The sequence below is a fragment of the Bos indicus genome, chromosome X (genome assembly GCF_029378745.1).
Source record: "Bos indicus isolate NIAB-ARS_2022 breed Sahiwal x Tharparkar chromosome X, NIAB-ARS_B.indTharparkar_mat_pri_1.0, whole genome shotgun sequence".
Taxonomy (NCBI): Eukaryota; Metazoa; Chordata; class Mammalia; order Artiodactyla; family Bovidae; genus Bos; species Bos indicus.
In genome coordinates, this window is record NC_091789.1 from 112,728,938 (window position 1) to 112,752,989 (window position 24,052).

Here is a 24,052-nt window from a genome sequence, read left to right on the forward strand (position 1 = left end):
TGGTTTTCCATTCTTTGGTGTGACCTTTCATGCTTGTCATCAAGCCTACAAAATTGCTGAGTGATGCCATGTCTCAAGACATGCTGCAGCTCATCTTCATTGATGAGAATGTCCAAGACAAAAAGGCCCAAAGAAAGACTGTGTTCTGGACACCCTGTCTGTATGTATTCTTTATAACTTTTTATTATGTGGCAAGGTTTGCCTTAGGTCTTTAGCATTGATCAAGAGGCTCTAACCATTGTAACTGAAGTTCTAGAGTCACTTATTTATGTAGGAGGTCAAATGTGGCATTACCATGTTAATCTAGGCAGATCTTTCTGCTTGGGGACATTATAATAGTCAAATCGTTAGCACAGTATTCATTCAAAATATCTTATGTAGAAATATTTTTCCAAAGTTCCTAGAAACTTATCACTGGAAGAATACAGGAGTGGGTTGCCGTGGCTCCTCCAGGGGATCTTCCTGACTCAGGGACTGAACCAGCATCTCTTAAATCTCCTGCATTGGCCTGGGGGTTCTTTACCACTAGTACCACCTGAGAAGCCCTCATTGCAGTATAATCATATGATATTTTTACTCCCAGTGTTACAGTGGAGAAAGCCTGGAAGAAAGGCACTCTTTGACTAGTTATATTAATAAGTCGATAGGATCTACTGCACCAGTGACCCAAAGGTCATTGCTGGAGGTTTTTGTTAATCTCTGTCATTGCAGTAGTTACACAGGAAAGGGAATGAAGGAGGAAAGGGTAAAATGAAACAGGAGATAAAATAGTTTTGGAAAAAAAATAATACTAAGTCTTCCTTCCCTGGTTTTCTTTATTCCTGACAATATAAATAATGTCTTCTTAAGAGGGAAAGTTAAGAAAGCAAATAAATTCCTATAGGCTTACAGGTTTGGGTTGAGAACAGTGTTAAATGGTGTGTTCATAAAATAAGAAAGCTTTGGGACATTTTGAGGTAGTGACTACATTTTGACAAGGGAATGATACAAGTTCTTTCCCTTTGAGGGAAGAAGATTGTACCTTCTCTTTGGTTCAAGAATAGCCAATAAAGAGATGAGAGTTCATTATCGTAGGGCAGCAGTCCCCAACCTTTTGGGCACCAGGGATGGGTTTCGTGGAAGACAGTTTTTCCACAGACTGGGGGTGGGGGGTGGTTGTAGGATGCTTCAAGTGCATTACGTTTATTATGCACTTTATTTCTATTATTATCACATCAGCTCTACCTCAGATCACCAGGCATTAGATCTCCAAGGTTGAGGGACCCCTGCTATAGGGGACCATTTAGAAAGAGGAAGATTACTCAGGATCATGTCCTTTGTATGGAGGCAGTTTGAGGGAAAGCCCCTACAACCCACACAGCACCTCTTGGTTAAATTGTCCTTATACTCTCTGCTGAAAGAAGACAGCTTACAAAACTCCACTCTTTCTTTCTTAAGTGTTCCCAATAAATCGCCATCAACGTGAAAGTCACCTTTGTTATTTACTAGAAAAATTGATTTTTCCCCCTGTAATATTATGCACTTCCCCCCCTCTCCCTACTAAATATGTTTTATTGCATCTTCATTGCAGATCTAATTTGTAATTCATCTCATACTCACTCATTTAAGTCATAGCTATCTGTTGAAGAATATCAGTCAACTAGGCTGGAAACATTCTTCCAGTAGTAGAAATGGAATGTCAAGTTAATTACTCTTCTTGTCCTCTATAAAATACATTACTTTTGAAAAGTTTCACTTATTTAACATTTGAACTAAAGATTTTAAATTATATCATAATAATTTAATACTACACATTTCGTTCACCCACAAGAGACATCTAGCTTTAATTACATAATAATCCAGTGGTGCAAATTGTTCTTAGCTTGAAGAAAAATTAGAGGAAAATATAGTGTAAAATGTGGCAAGTAGTGGATTTATGGGAATATCCAGTGCATGGTATGATGAGCTGCATGACAAACACAAACATGAAAAAAAATTAAATTGCTCCTGCTGGAGAATTTGAACCTATGAAAATGTCACTAATGGACATTATATTCCTATTTAGGCATCCGTGGTTTTACTACTTGTTCACAAAGGCTTCTTTAGGCTTGTAGCATTAAGTATTCATTACAGAAGAGAGATGTGTGCTCTCGGAGGACCCTGCTTCCACAAATGACTAGAAAAAACTCTGGAGTTTGGACACAATTATAGCTGTTTTTCTAAGAATTTCACCATTTTGCCTCCATAAGTGAATGTCTGTCTACCCCATTTGCCTGCAAATTGTGTTACATCAGCGAGATGGATCATTTGGCTTCCTTGTTTGTCCTAGGGGATATGAGCACAGCCCATAGGTCTGCCAGCAGCTGACTGCCTCGTAAATGTTTACTTATAAATTAGCGTGGGTGATAATTTATTAGAGCAATAAGCATAGATTACTTTTAACGGCATAGGCATTATGTGTTATGAACACAGTATTTTATGTTTAGTTGAAGCAAATGTATATGATTATTAATATCGTACCCAAATGTAACTCAGATATTGTGAATTAGAAAGTTTAAACCTAGTTAAGCCACATGTTACAGTGCATCAGGACTGAAATTAGGAGCTTCAGGAAGGTTTCACATTGACAAAGCAATATCATACCATTCACCTATACCATATGTTAGAATTTGTTTATTTCCGTGATTTGTTCTCTTCTCCTTCCCTCATAAACTGACTCATTCTGTTCCTGAAGAACATGGTTTCTCTCTTGAGAAGCATCAGGGCATCAAAACTTTGGCTTCTGGAGCTGAGGCAAATAATCTGTCAGCAGGGATACCATGACAGCCTGGAATGACACGCAGAGAAAGAGAAAGAAAGAAATGGGTAAATATTAGCAAGATCCTACTTAGGGACCTATAGAAGACGATCTGGGTTACAGCTTTGAAGGCCTATGGCAGACATGTGTTTTCCTAAGGAAATGATAAGGGGTCGCTTCCAAACTAATACTTATTTTTATTAAGGGAGCTCATGAGGGATCACAGAGAAGGCAATGGCAAGCCACTCCAGTACTCTTGCCTAGAAAATCCCATGGATGGAAGAGCCTGGTAGGCTGCAGTCCATGGGGTTGCTATGAGTCTGACGCGACTGAGCGACTTCACTTTCACTTTCACTTTTACACAATGGAGAAGGCAATGGCAACCCACTCCAGTGTTCTTGCCTGGAGAATCCCAGGGACGGCAGAGCCTGGTGTGCTGCTGTCTATGGGGTCGCACAGAGTCGGACACGACTGAAGCGACTTAGCAGCAGCAGCAGCATGAGGGATCATGATGACCCAAATATATATGCAAACACCATACTTTTTTAGGCCTCATTCCAGGACCAGTGGGGGTGAGAGCCAAATGGAGGTAACCAAGGCGGTAGCCATGATTGGCTTTGCTAGTCATAAGTGAAGCCTACTCACTGAAATTGAAGAAAGTGGAGAAAACCACTAGATCATTCTGGTATGCCCTAAATCAAATCCCTTATGACTATACAGTGGAAGTGAGACATAGATTTAAGGGACTAGATCTGATAGACAGAGTACCTGATGAACTATGGATGGAGGTTCGTGACACTGTACAGGAGACAGGAATCAAGACCATCCCCAAGAAAAAGAAATGCAAAAAAGCAAAATGGCTGTCTGAGGAGGCCTTACAAATGGCTGTGAAAATAAGGGAAGCAAAAAGCAAAGGAGAAAAGGAAAGATATACCCATTTGAATGCAGAGTTCCAAAGAACAGCAAGGAGAGATAAGAAAGCCTTCCTCAGTGATCAATGCAAAGAAATAGAGGAAAATAATAAAATGGGAAAGACTAGAGATCTCTCCAAGAAAATTAGAGATACCAAGGGAACATTTCATGCAAAGATGGGCTCAATAGAGGACAGAAATGGTAGTTACCTAACAGAAGCAGAAGATATTAAGAAGAGGTGGCAAGAATACAAGAAGAACTGTACAAAAAAGATCTTCACGACCCAGATAATCACGATGGTGTGATCACTCACCTAGAGCCAGACATCCTGGAATGTGAAATCAAGTGGGCCTTAGAAAGCATCACTACGAACAAAGCTAGTGGAGGTGATGGAATTCCAGTTGAGCTATTTCAAATCCTGAAAGATGACGCTGTGAAAGTGCTGGCACTCAATATGCCAGCAAATTTGGGAACCTCAGCAGTGGCCACAGGACTGGAAAAGGTCAGTTTTCATTCCAATCCCAAAGAAAGGCAATGCCAAAGAATGCTCAAACTACTGCACAATTGCACTCATTTCACACAGTAGTAAAGTGATGCTTAAAATTCTCCAAGCCAGGTTTCAGCAATACATGGACCATGAACTTCCAGATGTACAAGCTGGTTTTAGAAAAGGCAGAGGAAGCAGAGATCAAATTGCCAACATCTGCTGGATCATCAAAAAAGCAAGAGAGTTCCAGAAAACAATCTATTTCTGCTTTATTGACTATGCCAAAGCCTTTAACTGTGTGTATAACAACAAACTGGAAAATTCTAAAAGAGATGGGAATCCCAGACCACCTGACCTGCCTCTTGAGAAAACCTATATGCAGGTTAGGAAGCAACAGTTAGAACTGGACATGGAACAACAGCCTGGTTCGAAATAGGAAAAGGAGTACATCAAGGCTGTATATTGTCACCCTGCTTATTGAATTTATATGCAGAGTACATCATGAGAAACGGTGGGCTGGAAGAAATACAAGCTGGAATCAAGATTGCTGGGAGAAATATCAATAACCTCAGATATGCAGATGACACCACCCTTATGGCAGAAAGCAAAGAAGAACTAAAGAGCCTCTTGATGAAAGTGAAAGAGGAGAGTGAAAAAGTTGGCTTAAAGCTCATCATTCAGAAAACGAAGATCATGGCATCCGCTCCCATCACTTCATGGGAAATAGATGGGGAAACAGTGGAAACAGTGTCAGACTTTATTTTTCTGGGCTCCAAAATCACTGCAGATGGTGATTGCAGGCATGAAATTAAAAGACAGTTACTCCTTGGAAGGAAAGTTATAACCAACCTAAACAGCATATTAAAAAGTGGCTCAAACACACACACACACACACACACACACACACACACACACAAATAGGTAAGTATCTAAGATAATATGCTGTCACTTTTAATCATGTTAATTAAAAATATATATATATAAAGAAAAAATAAAAAGCAGAGACATTACTTTGCCAACAAAGGTCCATCTAGTCAAGGCTATGGTTTTTCCAGTGGTCATGTATGGATGTGAGAGTTGGACTGTGAAGAAAGCTGAGCACCGAAGAATTGATGCTTTTGAACTGTGGTGTTGGAGAAGACTCTTGAGAGTCCCTTGGACTGCAAGGAGATCCAACTAGTCCATCCTAAAGGAGATCAGTCCTGGGTGTTTATCGGAAGGACTGATGTTGAAGCTGAAACTCCAATACTTTGGCCACCTCATGCGAAGAGCTGACTCACTGGAAAAGACCCTGATGCTGGGAAAGATTGGGGGCAGGAGGAGAAGGGGACGACAGAGGATGAGATGGTTGGATGGCATCACTGACTCAATGGACATGGGTTTGGGTGGACTCTGGAAGTTGGTGATGGACAGGGAGGCCTGGCGTGCTGCGGTTCATGGGGTCGCAAAGAGTCGGACATGACTGAGCGACTGAACTGAACTGACTGACTATTGGCTGGTTGTAGAGAAATAGAATTCCTCCCATCCTTGTGTTTTCACTGTGGTTTGGATACTTGTAACCTAGAAAAGTTTAGAATAAATTAGATGTAGATTATTAAGCTTAATGAATAATGTCTTTCTGAATCTGGGTTCTCCTGAAAGAATATTTATAAGCTAGAGTACAGCTTCCCATCAGCAGCAAACAGGAATTTTCACTTTTACTCTTCTCAACTTCCAGAATCACAACATTAGTAATAATATCAGAAACAGTGATGATAACAAATGCTGACTGAGTGCTTACTATGTACCAGACTAAGTGTCTTACCATCAACATTTGTCGTCATCACTGTTGCTGATATTATCACTGTGCTAGGTACTGCAGTAAGGTAGAGAGAAGTGTTTGTAAATTAGCTTGTGTAACACAACAACCTTCTAAGGCAATCTCTGCTATTATCACTTATAGATGAGAAACTCAAGCCTGGAAACAACACAGAACTGGGTTTGGACCCAAGTTTCTCTGACTCTACTCTTAAGAGGTAGTTTTACTGCCTTTCAGGTACTTGCTCTTGCTTCTTCTTTTTTTTTTGCATTCTTCCTTTTATTTTATTTTTATTTAAATATAATTGCTTTACAATGTTGTATTGGTTTCTTCTGTACAAAAAAGTGAATCAGCTCTAAGTATACATATATCCCCTGCCTCTTGAGCCTCCCTCCCACACCCCTTGCCAGTCCCACCCTTCTAGGCCATCGCAGAGCACCAAGCTGAGCTCCCTGTGCTGTACAGCAGCTTCCCAGTAGCCATGTGTCTTACATACGGTAGTGTGTGTATGTCAGCGCTACTCCCTCAGCTCATCCACCCCCTCTTCCCTGTGTCCACAAGTCTGTTCTCTGCATCTGCATCTCCATTCCTGTCATGCAAATAGGTTCATCAGTACCATGTTTATAGACTCCATGCAGATGCATTAATATATGATACTTGTTTTTCTCTAACTTCCTTCACTTTGTACAACAGGCTCTGGATTTATCCACATCAGTACAGATGACTCATTCATTCCTTTTTATTTCTGAGTGCTGTTGCTTTTTGACCAGACTATGTAATATCCTTTTCTACTGTGTGAGGTAGAAAGAGATATGAAATACAGATGAGGAGACTGCAGCACAGGTATTTCCTGAGTGGTGGCAGTGAGGTGTGAATCTGTACCTACCTGTCCTACTTCTTGACCACTATTTTCATATGAATAAACTGGACTTAGAGGAGTTATGATACTTTCCCAAGACCACACAGAGAGCCAGAATTTTAACTTGATTTCCAAAGCCCATGTTTGAGAACCAAACAGTATTCTGTATTGCCTTCAGGCTACAAAAATGTATTGAGCACATATCATTATGGGGAGAAGACAGGTAACAAATAAAAAATAAAATACCAAGGAGTGATAAATGTCATTAGAAAATTACAAAAAAAAAAAAAAAAACAGGATAAAGGAGGTTGGGGAACCACTTAGAGATGGTGGACAGGGAAAATCTTGTTAAAGAGTGACATTTAAGTTGAGATCTCAATGACAGGAAGAAGACAGAAAGGTCAAACACTAGGATAAGAACATCTTCCAGTAAAATATTTTAAGCTTTTTTATGGGTTCCTGGGGTCACCTCTTAGGTTTGGTTTTGTTTTTAATGGTCATAGCATATGTCAAATTTATTTTCAAGTATTTAATCTTAGAAAGTTAATTATGAGTAGAGCTGCTGCCAGATGTAGTTAGATACAGACATACATATATACATACATACATAAGCAGGGATTTCAGGTCAACAACGATTTTTCTTAAACTATAAGTATATTCCAAATATTACATAGAACATGTCTATTGGTGGTGGTATTTAGTCGCTAAGTTGTGTCCGACTCTTGCAACATTCTCCAGGCAAGAATACTGGAGTGGGGTGCCATTTCCTTCTCCAGGGGATCTTCCCGACCCAGGTATCGAACCTCGGTCTCCTGCATTGCAGGCAGATTCTCTACCGACTGAGCTATGAAGAAAGCCCTTAGGACATGTGTATACTAAACAGTTCTTTATTGTCTTAATAAATTGTCTAAACACCACACCACATTTGAAACTCCACTGTAGCTGGTTATCCTGTATTTTATCTGGCACCCCTCACTTGGAGAGAAGAGATGGTAAAATACTGTGAACTACATTCGCAATGGTGTTGTATATCTAAAGGTCATCCTGATAGTAGTACTTTGAAGTGGCAGATTTTTTGCAGGGTCCCTTTAGGTTTCTTTAGCTCCACAGTAAAATTTGTAGGCAGAGGAAGAAACCCACCTCACGTTTTGTGAGTCCTGTAGCCTTCGTAATTATTGAAAAATATAAAAGCAAGCTTTGTGGTGAGGAGAGGGTGTGTGTGTGTGTGTGTGTTGTTTTCTTTTTTTTTTTTTTTAAACAAAGAGATCCAAAGGCCTGTGCACTATGGAGAGAATGATGTGATTACCAGAGTGTTCTGAAAAGCACTGCTGGAAATCTCCCAGTATGAGGGCCTTAAAAAGCTAGTGTGAGTGCTGAATGAGTACATGTTTGCTTTAAAAATGTTATATGCTTTTAGAACAAGCCCATCACCTATTTAGTTATTACATTAGTCATTATGGGCACCTCAGAACTTGAGGCTGGATTGTGTCTCTCCTTCCTTCTTCTATCCTGACTGTAAATGAAACTGTGTGTGGAAATCACCCTCTAGACAGTAGTGCTGCCCAGTAGGACTTTCTGTCATGATGGAAACATTCCCTGTCTATGCTGTCAAATACAAATAGTGGAGCCACCAGCCCTATGTGACTATTGAACACTTAAAATGTGGTTAGTATGTCTGAGAAATTGAATCTTATATTTTATTATCTTTTAGTTCATTTTTGTTGTTTGGTTGCTCAGTTGTGTTTGACTCTTTGCAACCCCATGGATTGTAGCCCGCCAGGCTCCTCTGTCCATGGAATTCTCCAGACAAGAATACTGGAGTGGGGTGCCATTTCCTTCTCCACTTAGTTAGCTGAAGTCTAAATTTAAATAGCCACATGCCCCTAGTGGCTACTGTGTTGGATAGGGAGATTCTAGAGGAAAACAGGTATTGTATCTTTAGAACGTTCCAGAAGAATCTAGCAGAGCAGTGCTGAACCTAAATGCCATTCTAAATAAGCCATCTAAGAATAATTTCTCTGCCTATAAAATAGGAATTTAGATAATCTGTAAGATCTCATCCCACTTGAAAATGCCATGCTTCTATGAATTGTACAGACTGTGCAGAGACTGAACAATATTCTTTTTTTCTTAATCTGCAGTGCCTGGCAGAGAACCTGGCACATAGTAGATGCTCAGTATATGGTTGCTGAAATGAACTTAACTCAGTGGGATGTCCACATCATCTGGTTTGGAGACATAAAGAGGACAGCGTGTGTGTCACCAACCCCCTTCCAGAATCCATGTCGGGTATCGCTAGTCAGTTATGTCACTCTTTCCTTCTGAGACCACAGGCAGGCTTAGAAGCTTCTGAACGTAGGACTCCATGTAGCCCGCTGATGAGATTGAAGACCTAAGATTAAAAGTCATTTGCCATCTAGATAGCTCAACCTACTTATTTTATGTGGAAGGAAACTGAGACCCAGAGAGGTCACAGTTAGCCAAAATGATATGGCTGACTAGTATCAAAGACAGTTACAGAATTCAAGTCTTCTCATTCCCAGTCAAGCATTCTTTCTATTTTAGATTCTTTACTTTCATTTTGATATGGCTGTGCATCTTTTTTTTTTTTTTTAATAAATTTACCCATTAGGGGAAGTGGATACCTCAGGAAGGTGGGAGATGGAGAGAGGGTGGTAGGACTTAGACGGTGGAAAATGGGTGGGCATAAGACTTCACTGTGAATATGTGTGTATATATGTGTGTGTATGTGTGTATAATATATATACACACAAGTGCATAATAAGCTCTTTAAAAATTCAGAAGTACAGAGCATCTTCATAATTATATTTTGGAAAATGTACTTTTAGTTCCCCCTCCGGCCCCTGAATTTCTACAAAAGAATCTATTTTAACAGATTTGGGTTGATCTATCTTTGTCATTGCCGTCATCTTCTGATAAAGACTAGAGCTTGAGGAAAATTCGTTGCTATGTTTCTTCCTGAGGTATATGGCTGGAGAGCTCACTTTTTTTTTTTTTTTTTGCATCTGGATCTTTGCTCTTCAAAATGTGGTCTGCAGGACAGCAGCATCTTCATTACCTGGTTGCTTATTAAAAATGCTGAATCTTGGGCCACATCTCAGACCAAATCCAAATTTGCACTTAACAAGTCCCTAGGTGATTCAAATGGATCAAATGGATCAAAAGCTTTAGAGGCACTGGTCTAAATGACATGATAATTGCCATTTTGGCCAAAGTTAGTGTCCTGAGGCTGTAAGCTGAAAGGTACAGTAGAAAAAAAAAAAAAAAAGTCATTCCTCTCATTAGATATGACAACTTGGGCCTGATATACCACTTTTCATTGCAAAGGGATTCATGTGTGTGTATGAAAGTCACTCAGTCATGTCTGACTCTTTGCAACCATGGACTAGAGCCTGCCAGGCTCCTCTGTCCATGGAATTATCCAGGCAAGAATACTAGAGTGGGTAACCGTTCCCTTCTCCAGGGGATCTTCCCAACCCAGGGATCGAACCCAGGTCTCCCATATTGTAGGCAGATTCTTTACCATCTGAGCCAGCAGGGAAGCCATACTGGAGCTCAAATCTCTGCATTAGATCAACAATGAAGACGATAGTGGTGATGATAATTATAATAACAATATTTACAGTGTATTAGATAACATACTAAATGTTTTGTGTATGTGTGTGCTCAGTCGTGTCTGAATCTTTGTGATCCCCTGTACCATGGCCTGCCAGGCTCCCCGCTAGGCTCCTCTGTCTATGGGATTTCCCAGGCAAGAATACTGGAGCCAGTTGCCATTTTCTCCTCCATGGAAGCTATAATGGGTTATCTGGCATTTTGTTTCCAGGGCATTAGGTACCAGGCTATGGGAGGCTGTGTCAATGGTGTTTTGGTTACAAAAGAAGCACAGTGTTGTTGGGCAGTTTTCCTGCCTGTGTTTCTGAATATGTGATATACAATAATGAATCATTCTGGGAAGTGCCTAATGTCTTTTAACAAATTTCTTTGTATTTCTCTACCTGAAGTAGACTTTTTTTGTTTTCCAGGAAGACCCTAGCTGATATAGTAGTGGAGATCAGTTAAATCACCAAAAACTAAAAAATGGTGGTACTAAATTATGGCACTGGAGTGTTCCATTTTCCAGAGAAAAACATGGTATTTGAGATATTGTAAAGCAGAGATGTGAGGTTAATGTTTCCAAGAATAGTGGTGGTGAAGATGAAACTAGTGGCATTTTGTTAAAGGGACTAATAATTTTTAAGATTAGTCTTGCTGCAATTTTGGCAATGTTCTATACCTAAGAACAATGTTTCTCTACTGTCTAAAGCCAGTAGAGAACCAAACAATTACCTAGGCAATGACAGAAGGGAAGAAAGAGAGGAGGAAGGAAATAATATTTCTTTCAATGCCCATTTTGTGCCAGGCACTGAATTAGGGGCTTCTGTAAACATTAACAAGGGGATTCTAAAATTATTGTATAAGAATTATACAACCTATTATGGTTGACAGGCAATGGTGGCTAGTGTTCAGGCTGATCAACAATGGTAAGAATTTTTACTAAAATAGATATATTTACATGGGGGTCAGTCTTACTCCATTAAAAACTATACATGCTTTAAGCACTAATGATCTACTGTGAACTTTCTGGAAAAAAATAGATACCATATGAGCAAGTAATGTATGTGGGTAATACCAGCTGCTTATTGTTTACCAAAAGGCGTGAATGACCAAGTTGGAGCCACACAGAGAATTCCCCATCCTCCAATCCCCATTTCTTGCTTACCATGATTGTCCACTTTCTGTTTTCGGCTTCTGGGAATACAAGAGATCGTGGAGAATAAAACACTTCATCGTCCACTTCTTCTGGCTTTCTGGGCAAGCAGTGTAAAAATGTCCAGTCAGGGGCAGCAACTTTAGCAGTCTACAGAAGAGATGGAGATAAGACTGTGTTTTGATATGTAGCTATCACATTTGTCTTCTTCAGAGTCAGCGTCTCTGACCTGGAGTCAAGTGAAGTCACTCAGTTGTGTCCGACTCTTTGCAACTCCATGGACTGTAGCCTGCCAGGCTCCTCCGTCCACGGGATTTCCCAGGCAAGGATACTGGAGTGGGTTGCCATTTCCTTCTCCAGGGGATCTTTCTGATCCAGGGATTGAACCCAGATCTCCTGCACTGCAGGCAGACTTTTTACAGTCTGGGCCATCAGGGAAGCTCAAAGGTCCATGCAAAGGGAGAGATAAAGGGGCAGACTGAGGATTTCAGCTCAAGGCACCCAGCAGAAATGTATATACTTTCAGCTTATGAAACTTTCTAGTCATTTTTTTAATTTGGAAGATCACCACTCCAAATAAAACCACTAATTCAGTTTTCTAGTACTCTGTCTAGTGAGATAGTGGACCTTTCAGTAAAGAATTCTACTAGGGTAAGATGCAGATGAGAGCAAAAATCACCAATTATATCCCAACATATTGGGTTTGCCAAAAAGTTCATTTGGGTTTTCCCGTAAGATGGTACAGAAAAACCAAAATGAAATTTTTGGCCAACCCAATATATTAAAGGTTGCCTTTACATGATTGTATTATATTTTTTAGCCTGTCTCCAAATTATGGTTTTTAGCACTTGAAGCAAATTTAATTACTGGTTAAAACAATGTTGAAAAAGAGCTCTGAGATAGGACTGCATTAAACAGGATTATGGGCACTATACACTAGGTGATTCATTCTTCATGTAAATGTTCTAACAATTTTAATTTTCTCTAACAGTTAATTCCTAAAAATTACATTTTCCCATCCATTTTCATTGTTCACTTACAGATTCAAAACTATATTCCCTCATAAATTCTTCCCTCAAAATTACTGCCTTTGTGCTAAACCTTTTTTGTTTTGTTAAAAAAAAATAGAAAATGGGCAAAGAATATGATATGATATAATATGAAAGAATATGATAGCAGTTTATAGAAAAACATATGGAAATGGCCAATAAACATTCATAGATGTTTAACTTCACTAGTAATCAAAGAAACACAAATTTTAAAAAGCATGAGATACAGATTTTTTAAAATTACAAGTGTAAATAGCAAATAAATGGAGAGAGTGTGGAAGGAAGTTATAAATTGTCAAATCTTTTTGGATGGGCAGTTTAGCAGTATTTCTCATATTTTAAAAAGTATATACTACTTCACCCAGAAATTCTTCTCCCTAAATTCTCTCTAAATTATAGAGAATTCTATTCTCTATAATACCTGCACAAAGAAATATATATATGAGGATCTTCACTGCAGCATTGTTTGTAATTGGGATAATTGGAAATAGCCTAATTTTTTTTTTTTACAGGAAATGGATAAAATAAGGCCCACTCATACTTTGGAATTCTATGCAGTCATTAAAAAGAAGGAAAAATATCTAAATGAATGGACAAGAAAATCTAAGATTTGTTAAGTGGAAAAAGTAAGTCAGAATAATATGTCTAATCTATCATTTATGATAAATCATTAGAGGTGTAGGGGTGTGGGTGTGTATAGGAATATGTAAATACACAGAAAAGGTCTGCAAAGAGACACATCAAATTGTTAAACAGTGGCTACCTCTGGGAATAGTCACTGTTAAGGGGCTAGGGCAAATACATTTTCACTTTATTTTTCTAATTTCATTCTATTGTCATGTATAAATAAGGGGCTTGTATTTATATTTTAAATATTTTATCAATAAAACATCTATTGCAATTGCTTAATCCCATTCTCCACCAAACAAAGGAATTGCTCTGCAGACAGAATCCCAATATACACCTGACTTTTAGGATATTCCTGCAGAACAGTGGTTCTCAAAGCTTGACCCTGGGGCAGCAGCATTGCACCACCTGGGAACTTGGCAGAAATGCAAATTCTTGGGTCCCACCCCTGACCTACTGATTTAGAATCCCTGGAGAAGTGGGGGTCCTGCCAGCTGTGTATTAACAACTCCAGTCAATTCTCAGTCACGCTCAAGGTTGACAAGCCATGCTTCGGAGCTTAATGAAAGGCATCAGAATAGATGGAATTCCCCTGGGAGTGCCCTGGAGGCAGTTAGCAAAACTAATCTGGACTTAAGAGTCCTTGGATTAAAGACAATCTCTTTAACAAGTGGTGCTGGGAAATCTGGTCAACCACTTGTAAAAGAATGAAACTAGACCACTTTCTAACACCATACACAAAAATAAACTCAAAATGGATTAAAGATCTAAACGTAAGACCAGAAACTATAAAACTCCTAGAGGAGAACATAGGCAAAACACTCTCTGACATACATCACAGCAGGATCCTCTATGACCCACCTCCCAGAATATTGGAAATAAAATAAAAAATAAACAAATGGGACCTAATTAACCTTAAAAGCTTCTGCACATCAAAGGAAACTATTAGCAAGGTGAAAAGACAGCCTTCAGAATGGGAGAAAATAACAGCAAATGAAGCAACTGACAAACAACTAATCTCAAAAATATACAAGCAACTCCTACAGCTCAACTCCAGAAAAATAAACGACCCAATCAAAAAATGGGCCAAAGAACTAAATAGACATTTCTTCAAAGAAGACATACAGATGGCTAACAAACACATGAAAAAATGCTCAACATCACTCATTATCAGAGAAATGCAAATCAAAACCTCTATGAGGTACCATTTCACACCAGTCAGAATGGCTGCGATCCAAAAGTCTACAAATAATAAATGCTGGAGAGGGTTTGGAGAAAAGGGAACCCTCTTACACTGTTGGTGGGAATGCAAACTAGTATAGCCACTATGGAGAACAGTGTGGAGATTCCTTAAAAAACTGGAAATAGAACTGCCTTATGATCCAGCAATCCCACTGCTGGGCATACACACTGAGGAAACCAGAAGGGAAAGAGACACGTGTACCCCAATGTTCATCGCAGCACTGTTTATAATAGCCAGGACATGGAAGCAACCTAGATGTCCATCAGCAGATGAATGGATAAGAAAGCTATGGTACATATACACAATGGAGTATTACTCAGCCATTAAAAAGAATACATTTGAATCAGTTCTAATGAGGTGGATGAAACTGGAGCCTATTATACAGAGTGAAGTAAGCCAGAAGGAAAAACATCAATACAGTATACTAACGCATATATATGGGATTTAGTAAGATGGTAACAATAACCTGGTGTACGAGACAGCAAAAGAGACACTGATGTATAGAACAGTCTTATGGACTCTGTGGGAGAGGGAGAGGGTGGGAAGATTTGGGAGAATGACATTGAAACATGTAAAATATCATGTAAGAAACGAGATGCCAGTCCAGGTTCGATGCACGATACTGGATGCTTGGGGCTGGTGCACTGGGACGACCCAGAGGGATGGTATGGGGAGGGAGGAGGGAGGAGGGTTCAGGATGGGGAACACATGTATACCTGTGGCGGATTCATTTTGATATTTGGCAGAACTAATACAATTATGTAAAGTTTAAAAATAAAATAAAATTAAAAAAAAAAAGTCCTTGGAAAATAGAGGCAAGGGCTAGCCTGAAATACTGAACTATGGGGCTTTTCTTAGAGCTGAAATCAAAAGAAACTACTTGCAACAGAAGTCGCCTAGTATATCTGAACAGATCATCAAACATTCTGATGCCTCTGCTGTTGCGAGAGGGAAAGGCTGGCTTCTCTCTTCTGCCTGGGTTTCAATTCCTTCATTCTGGACAAAAGTGTCTTTCCAAAGGGCAGAGCTCATCTTCAGGAGGAGAGAAATCACTGGGGGATACAATCAGCGTGTCCTTGATAAGGAAGGAAAGGACGGTCTGCTCTCCCAAAAGTGGTTGAGTGATTAGCTGATTGTGGCCTTTATGAATGGGATTAATGAACCTTCAGGGAGGCATCAATTTGTACCTTCATTGTAACCTGGTAACCTTGGAAAGCCTGGAGCCGCTTTTTCTTCTCCTCTTCTTGTCCCATGCTTATCCAAGTGTCTGTAATTAATACATTGCCTCCACAAGCTGCTTCCAATGGATCATTTGTCAGCGACAGCTTGGTACCGTTCTGGCATACACAAGCAAGCTGGTTAAAGAACTTCACGAAACAGGCAAAGACAATGACACCTTTACATATAAGGAGCGTACCTCCTTGGCATACTGCTCTGCCATCTTGGTTATACTGGGATCCGGCTCATAACCCTGCAGGGGAAAGAATTAACTGTTATTTGGTGTGGGTTTTTTTTTTTTTAATTATATATGCATCACTTTCAACAATATTCCTGCTCTTTCCTGTTTCTGCTTTAAGTCGTAGCCCAACCTACTGAACATGCCTACTCCTCATGTTCAGTAGAATATGATGTTGACATCTAGAATTTGAAAGCTTAAGAGTGCTTTTGGGAATTTAAAAAGGTAATCAGTTGCCCCATTTTGCTTTGATTACTTTTGACCTCTTTAGTCCTAAAGATAAACGGCGTGTGGTGCTTTCCAGCTCTTGGTAGCACCTTTCTTGTTCCTCTAATAGTTTAAGAAGATTGTATACATAAGCCTACAACTTACTGCATTTCTGTCTCAGAGTCTGTCTACAAGCGGTTTGTTTTTTTCTTTTTAATGCTTTTGTTTTCCTTTGGTCTGAAATGCTTTTTCCTATCCACTCCATGTGGATAATGCTTTCAGGTCTCAGTGCTCTCAGCTCAAATGTTTCCTCCTCAGAGAAACCTCCCCTCAGTGTCTCAGCTAAATACTAAGAGCCTGCACACACATCTTAGTCTCTCCAGCCAGTGTTCTGCAGGCAGGGAGCTGGCTTTGAAATTGCCTTTGCATAGCAAATGTACTGTTTTTGCTGAAATATATGTGTTTGGGTTTGTTTGGTGAGGGCAGGGTCAGGACTTCAGTGAGGCACTCACTGACAGTCATGCAAGCATGAATTTTGCACCCGAGGTTCCTTGCTTGCTCACTCTGGTCTCCCAATCCCAAAGAAAGGCAATGCCAAAGAATGCTCAAACTACCACACAATTGCACTCATCTCACACGCTAGTAAAGTAATGCTCAAAATTCTCCAAGCCAGGCTTCAGCAATATGTGAACCGTGAACTTCCTGATGTTCAAGCTGGTTTTAGAAAAGGCAGAGGAACCAGAGATCAAATTGCCAACATCCACTGGATCATGGAAAAAGCAAGAGAGTTCCAGAAAAACATCTATTTCTGCTTTTTTGACTATGCCAAAACCTTTAACTGTGTGGATCACAATCAACTGTGGGAAATTCTGAAAGAGATGGGAATACCAGACCACCTGACCTGCCTTTTGAGAAATTTGTATGCAGGTCAGGAAGCAACGGTTAGAACTGGACATGGAACAACAAACTGGTTCCAAATAGGAAAAGGAGTACGTCAAGGCTGTATATTGTCACCCTGTTTATTTAACTTATATGCAAAGTACATCATGAGAAACGCTGGACTGGAAGAAATACAAGCTGGAATCAAGATTGCCGGGAGAATTATCAATAACCTCAGATATGCAGATGACACCACCCTTATGGCAGAAAGTGAAGAGGAACTAAGAAGCCTCTTGATGAAAGTGAAAGAGGAGAGTGAAAAAGTTGGCTTAAAGCTCAACATTCAGAAAATGAAGATCATGGCATCCGGTCCCATCACTTCATGGGAAATAGATGGGGAAACAGTGGAAACAGTGTCAGACTTTATTTTTCTGGGCTCCAAAATCACTGCAGATGGTGACTGCAGCCCTGAAATTAAAAGATGCTTACTCCTTGGAAGGAAAGTTATGACCAACCTAGATAGCATATTCAAAAGCAGAGACATTACTTTGCCAACAAAGGTTCATCTAGTCAAGGCTATGGTTTTTCCTGTGGTCATGTATGGATGTGAGAGTTGGACTGTGAAGAAGGCTGAGCGCTGAAGAATTGATGCTTTTGAACTGTGGTGTTGGAGAAGACTCTTGAGAGTCCCTTGGACTGCAAGGAGATCCAACCAGTCCATTCTGAAGGAGATCAGCCCTGGGATTTCTTTGGAAGGACTGATGCTAAAGCTGAAACTCCAGTACTTTGGCCACCTCATGCGAAGAGTTGACTCATTGGAAAAGACTCTGATGCTGGGAGGGATTGGGGACAGGAGGAGAAGGGGACAACAGAGGATGAGATGGCTGGATGGCATCACTGACTCGATGGATGTGAGTCTGGGTGAACTCCGGGAGTTGGTGATGGACAGGGAGGCCTGGCGTGCTGTGATTCATGGGGTCGCAAAGAGTCAGACACGACTGAGCGACTGATCTGATCTGATCTGATCTTAGGTGAGGGGACACTGTGGAAACAGCTGAAGGCCCCCCAGCTCTTCTAGACCCCACAGGTAGCCCGTCTTCTTCCATCTTCCTTCAATCTGCGCTATACACAGCAGCACGAATAATCTCCGAAGCCTTCAATGTTTACCACTTGTTCCATAAGTCGAAGCTGATTAAGGGTATCAAGGCTTCCCACCGACATCTCTTGCTTCTCTCTTAATTTTTCTCAACATCAGCTGCAGGAAAACCAAACTCATTGTCATACTTGTACACGTCTTGCCCTTTGCTGCCGTCACAGCCTTTCACCCTTGAACGCTTCCCCCTCTGTCTCCTCCTGGGCGTCTTTATTGGAACATGTCAGCTCTTCCTTTGTCAAAACCTTGGGCCAGCCCCACCTCCAGACCCTCCAAGTGGAAGGCTCGTCAGTCAAAACACCATCATTATTCTCAGCTTCCCCATCCTTCTCATTTTCCTGAATTCTTAGAATTGATTTATGCCTCATTTTTATAAACTCTCAGTAGGGCACAGCGATGGGTGTGGTATGCCACCCAGATCCCCTTCATGAATAATGGACTTGTGCTCCAGCTGCTGCGCATGTGCTGGAAGGTGGCTTTCAGCTGTCAGCCCTAGTTGGGCACTGGCACAGCTGCAGAGAGCTGATGCACCCAAGGTCGCATACCCTTCCAAGGCCACCTGCATTCAGGGACTGATTGATGGGGGGACATGAAAACCTGACTCCCTCCTCCCAACCTGCGACAACACTTAAATGACCATCTCAGATCTAGAATTCTCTATCAGGTCAGCTGAGGCTGCTCTCGGGCCTGCATCGCAGTTTGATTTCTCCTGTTTCCTTCCCCGCCCTTCTTAAGGGCACGCCGGCATCAACAACCTGTAGGCTGAAACCTGTCTCCGAGTCGGCTTCTCAGGAAACTCAGCCCACAACAGGGATGTTCAGGTTTATTCATTGGAAATTGTGTTATTTACACATGTTTATCTATCATAGTTCCTTCTCTCAATAAAAAAATTCTTGAGGATAGAAGCTATCAGATGGTGATGATTCCTGCAGATCTTTTTGCAGCTTTATCATCCTCAATAGCCATAAATAGCTAATTAATAAAGGCTTGCTAATTTAGTAACTCATGTTGTGACCATTCATACCGGTAAACATAAATGAAGAGGCTTGGCTCTTACCCCAGGTACCTCCTGCCCTGAAAATTCAGCCTTCCCTCTGGAAAGCAGGTTTTATACTTCCAAGTATAATCATTCTTATAGAAGGAATCAATAAGTACTTAGAGAACCAATACAGTGGTTTGGAAATTACAAAATCACCCAACCTTGAATGCATTGGGCCATGACTGAGAATACAAAGAGGAATTCTTTACTCACAGCTAAGCTTTCAGTACTAAATCACTCATTGGCTTTGACATAAATCTCAAAACCAGATGAAGGTGATTAACAAACCCAGTTCAGTCTAAATACTCACTTAGAACAATGTTAAAATCATTACCATCAATAGTTTATGGAATAACTTTACAATCCAGGACAAAATTATGTTTTCTCAAACATGTAAGTTATTCTTGGTTAAAGGATGGAGAAATAGATTAATTATGGCCTTGGAAATTTTTCAGTGCTTCTTAAATTTATAATAAACCTGCTAGCTTTATCTTTAAAGGAAATGGGTCTACTTATAAATTGATGGAGCACCTTCTACACTTCAGACTTTCCAGAAGACTTTTAAAAACTCTTACTCCCACCCAGATTTAACCAGGTTTTAGTACTTGTTATCATTTAAATGAGTTTCTGCATAAGAACAATACTGAAATTACTCTGTAACATTGGAATTTTTTCCCTTTGATGTTAATAAAACATCTTGGACATACAATAAAATGTTTAAATCATGTATTTCTCCAACAGAATAAAACCTTTCCAAAAACACCTTATAGCAGGGAACAATAATTGTGAATATATATTTTATCTGTAAAATTGTTTGCATTAATATAGAGCCCTTCCTCAGACTAGATTTGCAGCAAAAGCGTGCTGTTTTCCCATAAAATGAAGAACTACCTTATTCACATGTCAAATCTGACCTTTTATTTCAGTTTTTGCTGAATGAGAGAGAATTCTCTCTTATAAGAGTTAGCTCTCTGAGTACCCAAAGTTTACTATATATAATAAGGTGACACCCTATGCTGCCTACCTGGCATTTCTTCCATGGCAAGTGTATTAGGTAGAAGAATGTCTTCCAAACATTTATTCCCCACCAGAACCTCAGAATGTGACCTTTTAAAAATATATTTATTTGGCTGTGTCGGGTCTTAATTGCATGCTCAGGATCTTAATTTCAGTATGTGAGATCTTTTATTGCAGGCCACAGTCTTTATAGTTGTAGTGTGTGGGCTCCAGAGCATGTGGTCTCACTGCTGCTGCTGCTAAGTCTCTTCAGTCATGTCCGACTCTGTGTGACCCCATAGACGGCAGCCCAACAGGCTCCCTCGTCCCTGGGATTCTCCAGGCAGGAACACTGGAGTGGGTTGCCATTTCCTTCTCCAATACATGAAAGTGAAAAGTGAAAGTGAATTCGCTCAGTCGTGTCCGACCCTTCGCGACCCCATGGACTGCAGCCTACCAGGCTCCTCCATCCATGGGATTTTCCAGGCAAGAGTACTGGAGTGGGTCGCCAGTGCCTTCTCCATGGTCTCAATAATAGAGGCTAATTTGCTCCGGGGCATGTGGAATCTTAGTTCCCTGACCAGGGATCGAACCCATGTACCCTGCACTGCTAGGTGGATTCTTAACCACTGGACCACCAGTCCTAGAATGTGACCTTTTTTTAGAAGTAGGGTCTTTGCAGATGTACTTAGTTAAAAGGAGGTAATACTGGGCTCCGAAATCACTGCAGATGGTGACTGCAGCCATGAAATTAAAAGATGCTTATTCCTTGGAAGAAAAGCTATGACCAACCTAGACAGCATATTAAAAAGCAGAGACATTACTTTGCCAACAAAGGTCCATCTAGTCAAAGCTATGGTTTTTCCAGTAGTCATGCATGAATGTGAGAGTTGGACCAAAAAGAAAGCTGAGCACCGAAGAATTGATGCTTTTTAACTGTGGTGTTAGAGAAGATCTCTTGAAAGTCCCTTCAACTGCAAGGAGATCCAATCAGTCCATCCTAAAGGAAATCAGTCCTGAATATTCATTGGAAGGACTGATGCTGAAGCTGAAACTCCAATACTTTGGCCACCTGATGCGAAGAACTGACTCATTTGAAAAGACCCTGATGCTGGGAAAGATTGAAGGCAGGAGGAGAAGGGGACGACTGAGGATAAGACGATTGGATGGCATCACTGACTTGATGAACATGAGTTTGTGTAAGCTCTGGGAGTTGGTGATGGACAGGGAAGCCTGGTGTGCTGCAGTCCATGGGGTTGCAAAGAGTCAGACATGACTGAGCAACTAAACTAAACCGATACTGGATTAGGGTTGGTCTAAGTTTAATATAACTTATATCCTCATAAGAAGAGGAACATATGGACAGAGAAAATGGGAATAAAGGAAGGATGGAGGCAGAGGCTGGAGTGATGCAGCCACAAGGCAAGGAATGCCTGAAGTTACTGGAAGTGGGAAAGAGACAAGGAAGGATCCTCCCCTAGAGGCATTGTGTGTGTGTGTGTATGTGTGGTGGTGGTGGGGTGTTGTCCTGCCAACACTTGGATTTTGGACTTCTAGCCTCCAGAGCTGTGAGAGAATACATTTCTGTTGTGTTAAGCCACCCCGTTTGTGGGACTTTGTTATGGCAGTCCTGGGAGACTAAGGCAGCAGGGTACGTTGACTCGAACTGGTTCAGCAGGAACACGAAGGGAAAATATTTTCTTTTGCCTTGTTTGTTGCATTTGGTTTTGGCAGGATGCAGCAGACAATGCTGGTGCTCTACCCAGAGGCCCTCAGAGGACCCTGATCTATATCTTTTGCCCCCTCTTCCCTTTTCAGTGTGCTTTTTAAATATACTTATTTATTTATTTAGTTTTAGTTTTGGCTGTGCTGGGTCTTCATTGCTGCACCAGGGCTTTCTCTAGCTGCCATGAGTGAGGGCTACTCTCTAGCTGCGGTGTGCAGGCTTCTAGAGCGTGGGCTTCAGTAGTTGCAGCTCGTGGGCTTAGTTGCTCAGTGGCATGTGGATCTTCCCTGACCAGGGATTGAACCTGTGTCCCCTGTATTGGCAGGCAGATTCTTAACCACTGGACCACCAGGGACGTCCCCATCAGTGTGCTTTTAATACCTAACACTCAGCTCTTCTTTAGGAGATGGCCCTCTGACTCCCCAGCTGCTCTTCCTGCCAAAGTGGGAAGCTGCTGTATGGGCACAGGGAGCTCAGCCTGGTGCTCTGTGACAACCTAGAGGGGTGGGATGGGGTGGGGGGTGAGGTTCATGAGGGAGGGGACCATATGTGTACTTGTGGCTGATTCACATTGTTGTATGGCAGAAGCCAGCCCATACTGTAAAGCAATTATCTTCCAATTATAAAAAAAAAAAAAAAAAGAATCCAAAGATAAAATCTGAAGCTAGTAAAGCACAAAGAAAAAAATTGCCAGAGGATTCACCACCCACCTCTCCATGCTGCCCTTGACCAATGACTGCTTCCAAGGATAAAAGCCCATCCTCCCTGTCTCAGGTTGGGGCAACACTGGGGCATAACCTCCACTCCAGAGCTCGCCTGTTGGATCAGCTCGAAGCACTGTGCCTGACATGATATTTGGGTGACCAGATCACTCTAGTTTGCCTGTGGCCTTCCTGATAGTCCCGTGTCCCTAGAAATCCCTTTAGTTCAGTTCAGTCACTCAGTCGTGTCTGACTCTTTGCGACCCCATGAATCGCAGCACGCCAGGCCTCCCTGTCCATCACCACCTCCCAGAGTTCAGTCAGACTCACGTCCATCCAGTCAGTGATGCCATCCAGCCATCTCATCCTCTGTCGTCCCCTTCTCCTCCTGCCCCCAATCCCTCCCAGCATTAGGGTCTTTTCCAATGAGTCAACTCTTCGCATGAGGTGGCCGAAGTACTGGAGTTTCAGCTTTAGCATCATTTCTTCCAAAGAAATCCCTTAGTCAATCTTAAACTCAAGAAGCAGAAGCAGAGAGTGAGTTTTAGGCCTCATACACTCACCTCTGAACGTCTTAGGTTATCAAAGTGAACTACAGCATTGACCGCTGCGATAACAGCAAACACATGCTCAGCCAGAAACACACTGGTGCACAATACTATAAATCATCGTCCCTTAACGGAAAGGTCAATTCTGTCCTTTGTTTTCTGCAATGGCTTCTATTTAGGGGCATTTTTCTTCCAAAAGGCTCCTGATCAGAAATCATAACCAATAAGAAACGTAACGAAGAAAAGAATTTGGTAGAGATGGGTTATGTAAAAGGTTCTGTGGGGATCACTCAGAACTGATTTGTGTATGAGTCACTTGTAGGATTAGTTTTTATCCTCTAAAAGGCCTACTCATTCCGTATGAGGCTAGGAGTATCTATGTGTAATATCATGTATGAGACGAGTCGCCAGTCCAGGTTCGATACACGATGCTGGATGCTTGGGGCTGGTGCACTGGGACGGCCCAGAGGGAGGGTATGGGGAGGGAGGAGGGAGGAGGGTTCAGGATGGGGAGCACGGGTATACCTGTGGCGGATTCATTTCGATACATGGCAAAACTAATACAATATTGTAAAGTTTAAAAATAAAATAAAATTAATTTAAAAAATGTTTGAAGTTTAATTGATTTACAATGTGTTAATTTCTGTTGCACAGCAAGGAGATGCCATTATATATAAAAAGAACATACATACATATATGTAAACATATAATATACATACTCTTTTCCATTCTGGTTTATCACAGGATAGCGAATATATTTCCCTGTGCTGTACAGTAGGACTTTATTGTGTAGCCATCCTATATATACTAATTTGCATCTATTAA

At 41.0% G+C, this 24,052-nt stretch overlaps 1 protein-coding gene across 2 annotated transcripts in view; it reads right to left on the bottom strand.

The window, feature by feature from the left end:
- Window positions 1-2,632: 2,632 nt before the first annotated feature.
- Window positions 2,633-24,052, bottom strand: part of OTC (ornithine transcarbamylase) — a 75,669-nt gene continuing 54,249 nt past the window's right edge. Inside the window, exons 7-10 of one of the 2 annotated variants that reach the window (XM_019956322.2) lie at window positions 15,940-15,993; window positions 15,710-15,859; window positions 11,616-11,753; window positions 2,633-2,806 (exon numbers count right to left, since the gene is read on the bottom strand). In XM_019956322.2, the coding sequence (XP_019811881.1) occupies window positions 2,747-2,806; window positions 11,616-11,753; window positions 15,710-15,859; window positions 15,940-15,993 (402 nt within the window). In that variant the 3' untranslated portion in view covers window positions 2,633-2,746. The remainder of the gene's footprint in view (window positions 2,807-11,615; window positions 11,754-15,709; window positions 15,860-15,939; window positions 15,994-24,052) is intronic. The other variant, XM_070784691.1, reaches the window with a different exon arrangement.